The following is a 12,200-nucleotide window of genomic DNA, read 5'->3' as shown; positions in this document are numbered from 1 at the left end:
TCGGTGTGCTTACCGGGCGAAATGACAAGTTTCTGTGACCTTGCACTTAGAAACCCCATCATCCTAGTGCACATACATTTTGCTTACTTTTCGTTGGCTTTTAATACTATTCAGGCAAGCAAGTTGATAGGGAAGCCTTGGAGGTACATCACCGACTCGGTGGATATACGATTTTCGTACTGATCGGCGACAGTATTCGCGAGTGAGCTCAGGGGAGCCCCAAGTGACAACTGTTCGATTACCAGGTCTGCAGATAATGTTGCCTTGATTGAAGTTTTGGATGCTGATGAAACCAATTACATGCATTTAGATAAATCTTTTTCACGATCACAACTGATGTCAGGATAATTCACTGGTATTAAACGCAAACTACACAAAGGATTTTAGAAAATAAGTTCTATTCCTATGGTGCGTGTAACTGTTAATGGAAATTAAAAAGGTAAATTAATATAAATACAGTACTTTGGCACTATTATCGATTGTAAATTGAATTGAACCACCAATACAAAGGCAAGGTATTCAAAGGCGTAACAAACCTTGGGTTTTTAAGGAAGGTAGAGATTTAATGTAGAAAACACAATGTTGACACTTCTTCTAAGATTTTTATTCAGAGCATTCTTTTGTATTGAGAGCCAGGGAAGATCCTTGTCTTTGAAGAAAAAAAATAAGTAGAAGAGAGTGTTCAGGACTGGTGGCAAAATTACCGGTGCATTCTTCTTAGACTCAATAAAATATGACGTAGCGACATATTTTTAATCTCACATATCAAATCTTAGATGACCTCTCTCATTTGCTGTTTTAGGGTATACTCTCCTGCCCCCTGGCAGTAGGTACCAGATCCCCCATATAAAGACTATGAGAGCATTACTTTTATTATACCTAAAAGCGTTCAATTGTTGAATAATGAAAAACAATGTCTACTGGAAGAGTTCTGATTGAGCGATGTTGTAGAATGTAGTTTTGTATTATGGTATTGTTGTATTGTTGTGGTTTATGTTATATGTTTATTAGCTTTTGACGTGCAAGACAAATTCTCTTAGGGGCAATTAAATTAATTAAATTCAAAGACTGTATTGTAGAGATAATGTAAACATAGTAATGTGATACATTTTAAGTATTGCGTGGAAGTCATTTTAAATAAAAGTTAAAATATTTTATTCTAAATAAAATTATAGTGCTTTCAGTACAGAAGTCGATATAATGTTTTGTTTAAAAAAGGTTGGAGTGTGAAGAGTTTCGAATATTTCCGGGGACTGTATGTTTATTTGAAACCGCGCTTTTTTTTGGCTCTCCCGGCTGTCACCTAGACTCGTCTGTTTCGGATATTCAAATGTAAAAAGACACTTGTCAAGCCATTAAACTCGAAAGAACTCTGTTCTCACTTTTTTCTGTTTTGTCAAGTCGGTAAATAGTTCATCCTACCTAAGAAAGTAACACCAATAACTGTTCTTTAAACAAAGTCTTTAAACAATAATGATAGTCCCATAAATTAATACTGTTGTTTTTGTGGGTGGTAATTTATGTGCAATTCAATAGTGTAATTAATTCTAAAAGATGTTTATACTGACCGATGTTCTATGATATTATACCTGGACATTGAGTTATAGAACGTTTATCCGATTATCCTGAAGCCATTAGCTTCCTCTTCCTCAAAAACAGATTCACTGAGTGTCTTTATATGGCATCTGATCGATGATCAATTTAATCATGACAATAAAATGTCTGCAATTTATTATTAACAAAAAGTTTATAAATACCGAAGACATTACAAAATGTATTGGATTGCACTAGTGCTGTAATCGTGTTTAGTGATAAAATAAGCTTATGATTATGTGAAATGTGTAGTCACCCATGCTAAACAATGCATTTAAAAAAAAAAGATAAGACATTTTGTTTAAAACTCCTGTACGAAAAGTCTACATTGAGTCCCTCGTCTGCGGGTTAGGCTCCTGTGTTGAATTTAGCGACCGGCTGAATAACAGGACCAACGTTTTACAGCAATTTATCGATTTTTAGACGATACACTGGAGGCTGGAGCGGTACTTCAAGACGTCTGAATCTTTCGCTTTTTTGTAAATTATTATATGCGTAATTTATTAAAACACATTAAAAAATTCTAATACCGAAATATCAAAGATAATGTATGACTCTATTAATAGTCATAATCCTGAAGACCTTTAACTAGCCTAAAACTACAAATACACCATTTTCTCGTAAGCATAAAATGCAAACTTTAACACATTTCTTAAAATATGCATAAGATTTCTTGGAGAACATCGAAGTAATCAGAGAGATTGTTTGGTTAGGACTTTATTATTTAACACAAAAAAAACTGTACGTGTGGTGTTTGTAAACCAAACGCTTTAAAAGCACTATAAGGGGTATTTGTAGTTGAATGTATGAAAGGGTAAAATTTAAAGTGAATGAGAAAAACATTAAATTAACATTTAATTAACGTTAAGGTTAAGATTTAAAACGGTACGAATTTACAATTCTTCAAAGTTATCTGAACTGAAATGAGGGGTTCTATGGTCATATTAAGTAGGCAATCCCCAATAACATGCTACGATTACAAGTTAAAAAATTATTCACACAACACGTATCCTGTGACGCTCACGGTCTCTGTTGAAGTATTCACTTTTTTTTTGCTTACTTAAAAAAATGAAGTCACGCAGAGGTATGTTTTCAACAGTGAATACAGAAGGATACGCAATAGACACCAGCGATTTAGGTCTTCCTGTCGGGGAAATCGCGGCTTGTCCCCAGATCGTGTATTGAACACTTAAACGATACACCTTTTGGAGGATCAGAGGAAAAACACGTTTAATCTCTTTGACTGATTGGTTGAATGCATAACAATGGGGGCTGTTGTGATCAAAGCGTCTCTCTTGCGTTGCATCACCACTGCAGCGAGTGAGATGCCTGTGGTGGTCGCGGGTGTTACCTGTCTGGGCAGAGCCTGAGGGGCGGTCAGATATAAGCCCCCGGGACAGAGCGGGTCATCTGGACAGATCAGACCTGCACACAGCAACGGGCATTTCCACTTACTCGCTACTCGCCACTTCAGCAGCTGGAAAAGCCTTTCGGAGGATGGCACAATTTATGGGTCCCGTATTCTTCAGCAGCCGAAAGCCAACGAAAGACAAGCATATGGATTTTAACTTACTTCACAAAGACAAAAAACAGCAAAGCGCAAGTAATTATTTTTTTCTTTTACTACTTCTACTAGCCCTGTATTACTACTAGCATTATTAGTGCAATGTAGTACATTAACGAGGTATTTGTTAAAAAGGTTCTATAGGTTTTAAAAACATTTAGTTCACGTCCACCTTTGAGTTATATATTTGTAGAGACATTTTTCAAAAGTCTTCATACGAATAAGTTTGTTCATAGACTTTTTCAGTTTGTCTTCTCACCTAATAATGTTTATTTCTCTAGTTTTTCTTTCAAAACGTTCTTTATAGTGATTAAAATGTATAGAATCCACTCGATTTAACGCTTTCGCGATTCCCTCCGCTGCCTTATGTCTTCATAAGACTCCAGGTCCGAGGCCATGGGATCGTCTCCCGAGCTGGACAGTTCTCTTGGAGGGGTGGCCGAAGGTCAGCGGAAGAGGAAAAGGACGATCTTCAGTCGTGCTCAGCTGTCCGAGCTGGAAGAAGCGTTTGCCTCGACTCCCTACCCAGACATCACCCTCCGAGAGCGCCTGGCGGAGTACACGCACTTGCCGGAGAGCAAAATACAGGTGATCATCTGTGCTACTGTTTCTAATGTGTAATCGCAATTTACAAACACAGTTATTTTTCTTGCTCGAAACGGTTAAAGAACAAGCTGGTACAGAATAGGTTTTACTAGGTTTTCGATTAAAAAAAACTTTACTCAATTTTAACATCTCTGACACAAAAATAGATTTAATCCGTTTTACCAAGTACGTTATGAAAATATTCTACATCAATTTGGGCATATTTCTTACCAAGAAAGAGTAGTAGTAGTAACTGATCAGTCACTTACATTTTATATTCAAAGCTACAATGTCTTGCATTTCAAGGCATTGTGCAAAATAAAAAAAGAAAAGGCAGAACTGAAAAAAAATCACAGATATTTAATTTATATAGTGATGTTCATCATAAAGGATCCTTAAGTGCTTTGCATATATCAAGGGATCAATTTCTTTCATGACTGAGATGTTACACCTGCAGAAGAGTAACTGCTCAGATGTCTCTTAAATACCAGCTACCTGCTAATCAAACATTACAAGTCAGTCAGAATAAACAAAGGTATGGGCAGCTTCATACCTATCAGCTTTAACAGTGCAGCAGGACATGTTCTATACTTCCACAAGTCTTTGTGTAAAGAGACGCTTCATGTTGTCAGTTTTTTTAAACCACCAGTGTAACATGGAGAAAAGCTGGTGTTACTCAGGGTTTTTACAATAGATATTATGATAAGATTATATCAGATAAAATGATTTCTATACACATTTGATGCAATAAGTATTTGTTCCTTAATTTTTTACAACAAAAATAAAAGCTCACATTTCCACCCTGTAAGCCTTGCTACCCAATGTATCCTCATTCATCAGGTTCCAGATGTCTTGTAGTGGGGATACCTTGAGTTTGAATAGTATGGGCCTAAACATTTGCTGCCTGCATGTTAGCCAGTCTTGATGACAAAATACTTCAAGATACAAGTCTGATTTAGATAAGGATGTCCCCCTGGATGTAATTCTGTGCTATTAGCAATTTCCTGTTCAGCGGGAGGGGATCACATGCTGTATTTTTTTTTACTAGATTCTATTTTGCTTCCTCAGGTTTGGTTCCAGAATCGACGAGCTAGAAGCATAAAAAGTGGGAAGCTAATCAGGCCCCTGAAAAAGTCTGGAAATGCCAATCGGCTGATTCCTTCTCCCTTCAGCCCTGTCATTACCCCTCCACTGCTTGGGGAGGCAGGGAGCAGAGCAGTGGACCCCAGCCAAGCAGAGATGAGCCACAGACAACACCCAGATTGTCCAAGACCTCTGAACTCTCAACAGTACAACAACTGGCAGGCTCTGTCGCAGCCCCCACTACAGCACCAGCCACAGCATCCTGATTTTCACCTCTCCCCGGACCTCCCTGACTTGTTGCACTGGGATGATTGCCATCTTTCCCAGCTCCTCACTGGCACAGAGGGACCGCAGGACCAACCCGCCCCCAGCACGCAGTGGGGTGACTTCAACCAGATCTACAAAGCTCCTAGTTATAGTTGCATCAAACCCCAGCAGGGTCCCCATGTCATGCACCCTGTAATGGATCCACACGCTGGCCAGGTCCCTGTGGATCAGGTTGTTCCATCCCACCCTCAGCAATTCTACTGGGATGTCCCCCAGGGGCAGGACCCCAATTCCAGTGCTCAGCAGACCTCCCTGAGCTACATCTCTGATCTCATTTACAACGCCGCCATAGTCACCAACCTGGTGGATTTTTGAGATCTTGCAAAGAATGAATACGTTTACTCTCCAGAAACATGGGAACTGCTGCTAAGGATAATTCTCTAAAGTCAGACCTAACCCAACTATGCTGTCCTCTGCACTGGTATGAGTCTGACACCCTGTTTACAGGTTTCCTTCACCTTCTGCTTCATATTTTCAGCCTACAGCCTGCATTACTGTGTTACGAGGGTCAGGTGAAGCTCAGCTGGAAGCATGGTGTCATGCTGCCAGACTTCCGAGTATCGGTTTGTACTTGGAGGACACAACTACTGCTGTCTTTGAACTTCTCGCATGTTCCAACTTCAAGACTTTGGTACTTGTGGGTTTTGTATGGTTTCACTTTGAAACTGATAGGACATTGTTTATTTTCTGAGATACCCAAGCTAAATTGAGAAACTACACCTTTACATATCATCAATGCAAACTGTAGAATTTTGAAATTGGCTTTGTGAATGTTGCCTTATGCCAGCCTTTCTCATTTCTGTTAGGATGTATTTAGAGACAGAATCAGGCAAGGGCCAAGAAACCTGTGAAAAGTTTTAGTTTCTTTTGTGTAGTTAAATTTCTCACTATTTTTAAATATTATAACAATTTAAATTTAATTGGTAATATGTAATATTTTTATTTATTTTAACTTTTGTTATTGAATTTTAATATATATTTTAAACAGTATTTGTTTATTATTTGTTGTAAACAAATGACGTGTTGTTTATTTGTTGTAAACTGATCCCTTCTGCATTAATTACTGTAGTCTATGGGAATGAGTGACAAGCTCAGGAGACTAAATCACAAGTAACAGACCTAATACCATGTACAAGATCATAAAAAGATTGGCTTTAATAATTTGGTAGGATGTAATGGTCATGGCTTCTGGAACACCCACCCAGTGTCACTACTCAAAAGGCAGTACATTGGATAACTTTCATGCACAGGTGCTCAAAACTCACCTCAGAAATTGTTATGGAAAGGGTCAAAATGGGTTGAGTAACAAAACTGTTTCATATTCTTCTGGATTGTAGTTTTGTTTATTGTTGCAGGGAGTGTAATCTTTTGAAATTTAGTCCAGATTAAAAATGGTTGTTTGTGGAAAGAGATTGTGCTGCAAATAATTATTTTTTATAACAGAAAGATTTTTTATATAGAAAGCAAATAAAAAATAAATTAAAATTAAAGCTCCAGTTCTATCAGCTTATCAGATCTTTAATTCTAGCTGGATTTAAGGTTTTCACTGCTGTATTACATATCTGTTGTTATTATTATGAAGATATCACAGTATCCCTAACAGTTTGGAAGTCCTGCTGGACAGTGATCTCTGCATATCATAATCATCCCTAATACCAAATAATCTTTGAAAATACCTTAATCCGGGTGTCAAATTTAAATTCTTTGAGAGATACTTTTTTTTTTTACTCCAGATGTAGCTACATCATTTAATCTTAAACTGATATGAAGGGTTTTACAGCAACTGTCTATCTACTGTATTATTAAAAAGAAAAAAAACCCGAAGAGTTTCATAGAGTATAGGGTAGCAGGACAGCAGAAATCTTTATTTCAAATATTAACAGTGAATATTGCTACACGATTAGTTAACAACATACATTTGTACATTAACAGTGTACACTTGGTCAACCTGATACTAACATCCCGCTGCATTCCACTTACATTTTAATATACAGTGTATCTATTTACATGGAAGAGATATGATTACTGCTGAGTTTTTTACTGCTGACAAAATAATGCCCATTGTACTCTTTGCTTCAGTGCCAAGTTATCCGTGGGTAAACTAATCACACCAGACCGCTGGAGCTCAGCACGGCCGGGTCCAGTCAGAACTAGGACAGGAGACCTCAAAGGAATTGGTGCTCAGCCCTGGTTCCAGGGGACTGCTATGTTGTGGGTTTTTTTTTCTAGCTCAGTTCTTAAAATCACCCTGGCAAATTGATACCTTTAAACGACCTGCTTGTTTATTAGCAGGTCCTCATCATAACAACAACAATAATAGGGATTATTAGGAGGTCATGATTGGTAAAGTCCAAGGGGAAATTTGGCCATGACACCAGTGTAACACCCCTACTCTTTTCTAGAAACGCGCTGGGATTTCTAATGACCACATAGTTTAGTAGTATATAGAGCAAAGTCTGAGAGAAAAAAAATGACACCGATATTTGGTACTTCTTTCAGTTGTTCAGTATGCAAGGTATTTAGGAGGAATGTGCCACTGTTTTGTGGTAATTGATTCTTGTGATAAATCCCATAATTTAGAAATAAATAAAGGTAGATTTTAAACTAGTATTGATTATGAGGATAATCTTTTTTGTTTGCTTGTTCTAAAATGGGAAAGCAGGCAGAAACGGGTGAATGGAAAACCTAATAATAACAAACACCCCCCGTTAAGATTCTCTAAAATTATTTTAAGAAGTATGTTTAAAACATCCTGGACATGTTTATCCACTTAAAATACAAGAATGGTTAGTAATTGTTTTAAATAGTAAGGTTCTGTTGTATCTTTTAAATTTAAGTCTTTGTTGCATTTAAAAAAAGCTCACAGCAAAACCACTTCTATTTTCAAACGTCTCAGATATATGTGGCGACTGCAGACTGCTTTTAAAAAAAAGAATAATGAGCAAATTCATTGGAAAAATGACAATCATTTATCACGTTTGAATACTGCAGTGTATTCAGTGTATGCAATGTAAGCCAATTAAAGTCACATTTGGCTACCAAGAGTAAATTGCTGTAAAGTCTGAAACAAGACAAAGTAATTAAAAAATGCAATGTATTTTATTCTGAAGTAATGAAGACAGTAGTCCAGACTTTATGTACATAGTTCTACTACATTCCACAAGCAATGAATAAATTAATAATTGTTTATATAAATACATTAGAAATTGGTGATGCTTGTATTGCTTAGAAGTGTGTCAAATTAGAACAATTCATACTGTATAAACAGAAAGAAACCTTCCTTTTTTGATTGTGTTTCTGCTGGAGAAAAAGGCCTATAGCTCGCCCATCTCTCCCTCCATGGTCCTTACGAGCACATATAGCTCCGCCAGACCTACCACTGAGGCAGCAATCACAGCAGACAGGACCCTCTGTGAAAAGCAACAGGATAGAAACGTAACATGATACTGGTGTAGAAACTAGAGTTTAAAATTACTGTTCTCTGGGTTCCAAAAGCAAAAGACAAACTGCAATTTTGCTCGACAACAGTACCCTTATATACTCTCCTGCTATACTCTTGCTAGTAGGTCTCACATTTTCTTTTTTTATATCAGTCCATCAATGTTTTTACACATTCAGTTTTGCTGTAAAAAACTCAAAAGCAATTGAATTTTATGAAATATAATTTCTGTACTTAGAACTTATAAACACTGGTGCATTATAGATAGCAATGTACAATAATTCCAAAATAGACAAAGAAAAAAAGTACAACTCTGATATAGATCACATTTGTATATGAATATACACAATACAAGGTGGGAGATACAATTTAAATATAAATAGTTCTAAAACCAAAAACTATGGACAGTGCATAGTGACAGTATACCCTTAGAGTAAAATATATTAAATAAAAAACATGGCTGTTTGTCTTATATCTTTGTAGCATTTTCCCAATGACACTATGGAATGCAAATGATTATGGGATTAAGCTGCACCTAGGGAACCTCAGGCAGATTGCAGGCTGATATTTAAAGACCAACTTAGCTGCACTTCGTAAAAGGCAGCTTGTGAAGAGGACTGGTCTCTTACCGCAGCAGTCTCTGTGAAGATATACTGGCTGCCCAAGTAGGTGCAAGCAAACGCTGCCACTACTGTCACCAAGAAATTGAAGATGGTGACAACCACAGTCTTCATGGACCTCACTGCAAACCAACAAGGATGATTAGGCTTTAGGATATGCATGTAAACATCCAATTGCATGTTAATGGACCAATATATGAATCATAGTTTTCACACAGTAGCTGTTTTGACTCAGTTTCATATACTGTACGTTTTGCTAAAATACTGTGCTACCTTTATGACACTGTTAATAATATTGTAAAATTAAATGATAGTTACATTCTTAGTATTTGAGCCAGAAAATAAAAGATTACCATGTGTAAATTCTTTATACATATAACTGCAATCCAACAGCACGTTAAAGAAATATGTAAATTACTAAAGACCCAGTTTTAAAGCAAACAACATACATGCTATCAAGTTGTAGACAAACTTACACCAAATTACATTTCACATGCTATTGCTGAATTACAGCAGTGAAAGGTAGTATTTCAGTTAACCTTTCACAAAATTTCCTTTTGTGGACTAACAGTTTTTCAACCACAGTCAGATAACAATATTCCAATCAGAGAGGAGAAAATATGCAAACCTTGTCTTCCAAAGTCAGCTAAAGATCCTTGTCGATTTAACTCCTATGAGAAATGGTAGGACATAAGTTGGATTACTTTCTAAATTCCTTGTTATGACCATTTGCTTCCATATCCCATATTCTGGTCAGTTCCATTTATCCACAGAAACTTTACACATAAGAACATCATGATATTGTAGCATGAAAGCTGCACTGTAGAGCAATTAATGTTGTACACATACTAGTGTAACTAAGGGGGAACACTGGAGTACTCTGAACAATGACACTACACAGTGCTTCCTCTGGATGTGTTCGAGTGAACATTCTGGATGTCAGCTCCACCCCATAGTTACATTTCTATGGGAAACAATCAGTGTTCCACCAAGCGAGCTTTCATACAGCTGTGAGAAGAAGACAAGTGGCTTGATAGGAACTGTGGAAACACAAGATTGGTGGGACTGAAATACAAAGTGAAAGGGGAAACTTATCATTCTTATGAGTCAGTATAAGGTGATGCTGGAACATGAAAACGTAAAACCAAAGAGGAGCCCTCTACCTGGCAATTGACATTCCTGGTAATTCTTAAGTACTCTTCATTGGCCAGCTTGGCTTTCATCTTCTCTAGTCGGGCCACAAGCTCTGGATTCTACAAAGTTCCACCAAAACATAAATAATAAAGACACTTGAAGCAAAACTCAAGCTTACGACTACAAAAGATCTTCCTTTTGGCAGTTTAAAGCTGAAATCATACTCTTTTGAGGTCAGATTCCTAGACCCTTTGAAAACTTTAATTACAAGACTGATAATGTTCTGCGTTTTCTAGAGGCCTGTATACCTGTTCAACTGTCAGCAGAACAACAGTGATGGAATCTTCTACAAATAGGACAAATACTAAGAAAAAATGAAGAAAACCAGGAGATAATGATATCAGTGCTGGCAAAAATTACATGAGAAAATACAATTTATACGTAGTTTCCTTTTTCCATGATGGAAATATTTTTTTACTTTGATTTATTCACCACAATAAATAACTTGAAACATGCATAATGCCGGAGACTCAATTGCAAACTGCACATGCTAGTATTTGTTTTGCTCAGGCCTGTGAGAAATCTGCTATGTGAAACAGAACAAGTTCATACCCTAGGAGGTTTCTGTATTTCTGGCAAGTAAACTTCACTGTCTTCAAATAGCTCATGAAGATACACTAGAGTTCCTGAGGGAATAAATTAAAGTTAATATGAGGCATTAATCCATCCATCATGAGAAAACCCATCATCTTGGAAAGGACTGCATTCTTTAGCCCATGACCTAAAGCATAGGGCACGTGGGAGGAAAACACCTGGATAGGACATAAAACCACAAATATCATCTAGAAATAATGCTAAACACTAAAATATTGAGTAGGACTTTTCAACACCAGAGGTTATCCAGCAGTAAAAAAGTTTTCAAGGAAAAATATTAAAATTCTTAAGCACTCCATTTAAATTTTAAATGCACTGTTCTAAGCATACATGGCAATTTGTAAAGTGTTTATTGTTTCAAATAATGTGAGCAAGCCCGACAAAATGTTCTAAATTAGACTTGCAGGCTATTTAGGTAGGAAAACAAACAGTTCTGTTGCGGTGCACATCGTAATTTATTAAATTGGCATGATTATAGCGAGCATGCATTTCGCAAAACGTGTCATCGTGACAGGTGTCTGCTTACCTCTGTCTCTTAAACATCTTTGGAGTCTTCTGGCCACGGTAAAAGAGACTGTCGCTTGCCGTCCCTGTCCAAGGCAGCTCTCCAGTTCTGCCTGCAAATCTACAGGAAGATACTTCTCCTTTTTCATTAAATCTCTTATTTTTAACCTCGATTGCTCCCCGACAACGAACGAAGAAGCCATTTTCAGGGTATAGACTTTTTTTGCGCTGTACGCGACCCTGATAGACAACAGCAATCAGGACTTTTGATTTAAATAAATTTAAATAATGTAAACGATCCTGTCTGTTATTCCTAGAAGATGTTTCCAAACTATTACAAAGACGACGTGTACCTTCTCTTCCCTTAATACCAACGCAGATCATAAAAAGTTAATTAGTAGTTATTCTACTCTAGATATGAGTTGTTGTTTTTTCAGTTTATATGTAACTTTGTTACGTTTACTTTATACAGACTTAATAAATTGCACTATTATTATTAATCAAATTAAAACCAACAGTCTACAATCCTAAAATGAAAACACTACAGGCGGATATGTTCGAACCCGTTTGCACCCTCACCGCATGACGTCACCGACACGATTTGATTAAACGTTCATTTTGTTTTTATGTTTTAAAAGTAGATTTTTATCTTAATCTCAAACTATAATGAATTTATAAATTATACTGAACTATAATG

General features: G+C 36.8%; 2 protein-coding genes across 2 annotated transcripts; one reads left to right on the top strand and one right to left on the bottom strand.

The window, feature by feature from the left end:
- Nucleotides 1-2,608: 2,608 nt before the first annotated feature.
- LOC148814063 (homeobox protein SEBOX-like) lies at nucleotides 2,609-6,599 on the top strand. The gene is made up of 3 exons (XM_088907069.1): nucleotides 2,609-3,196; nucleotides 3,537-3,745; nucleotides 4,811-6,599. Exons 1-3 carry the CDS (start codon nucleotides 3,091-3,093, stop codon nucleotides 5,465-5,467), a joined length of 972 nt encoding a protein of 323 aa, XP_088763195.1. The 5' UTR covers nucleotides 2,609-3,090; the 3' UTR covers nucleotides 5,468-6,599.
- Nucleotides 6,600-6,984: 385 nt separating this feature from the next.
- Nucleotides 6,985-12,096, bottom strand: vma12 (vacuolar ATPase assembly factor VMA12). Its single transcript, XM_088907050.1, has 6 exons — nucleotides 11,526-12,096; nucleotides 10,958-11,031; nucleotides 10,375-10,464; nucleotides 9,840-9,882; nucleotides 9,221-9,333; nucleotides 6,985-8,562 (listed from the first exon to the last, which is right to left on the bottom strand). Exons 1-6 carry the CDS (start codon nucleotides 11,704-11,706, stop codon nucleotides 8,467-8,469), a joined length of 597 nt encoding a protein of 198 aa, XP_088763176.1. The 5' UTR covers nucleotides 11,707-12,096; the 3' UTR covers nucleotides 6,985-8,466.
- Nucleotides 12,097-12,200: the final 104 nt, after the last annotated feature.

The sequence above is a fragment of the Atractosteus spatula genome, chromosome 27 (assembly GCF_055471065.1).
Source record: "Atractosteus spatula isolate fAtrSpa1 chromosome 27, fAtrSpa1.hap1, whole genome shotgun sequence".
Lineage (NCBI taxonomy): Eukaryota > Metazoa > Chordata > Actinopteri > Semionotiformes > Lepisosteidae > Atractosteus > Atractosteus spatula.
This window is presented reverse-complemented; position numbering and strand designations above follow the sequence as displayed.

What these genes read in the sequence shown, in the direction of transcription:
- LOC148814063 (XM_088907069.1), top strand. Translation starts at nt 3,091, where the DNA reads ATGGCACAATTTATGGGTCCCGTATTCTTCAGCAGCCGAAAGCCAACG. An exon ending in CAAAAAACAGCAAAGCGCAA is followed by an intron (nt 3,197 to 3,536) that starts GTAATTATTTTT and finishes TGTCTTCATAAG; the next exon opens with ACTCCAGGTCCGAGGCCATG. An exon ending in TGCCGGAGAGCAAAATACAG is followed by an intron (nt 3,746 to 4,810) that starts GTGATCATCTGT and finishes TTGCTTCCTCAG; the next exon opens with GTTTGGTTCCAGAATCGACG.
- vma12 (XM_088907050.1), bottom strand. Translation starts at nt 11,706, where the DNA reads ATGGCTTCTTCGTTCGTTGTCGGGGAGCAATCGAGGTTAAAAATAAGA. An exon ending in AAGATGTTTAAGAGACAGAG is followed by an intron (nt 11,032 to 11,525) that starts GTAAGCAGACAC and finishes TTATTCCCTCAG; the next exon opens with GAACTCTAGTGTATCTTCAT. An exon ending in CCAGGAATGTCAATTGCCAG is followed by an intron (nt 9,883 to 10,374) that starts GTAGAGGGCTCC and finishes CATTTCTCATAG; the next exon opens with GAGTTAAATCGACAAGGATC.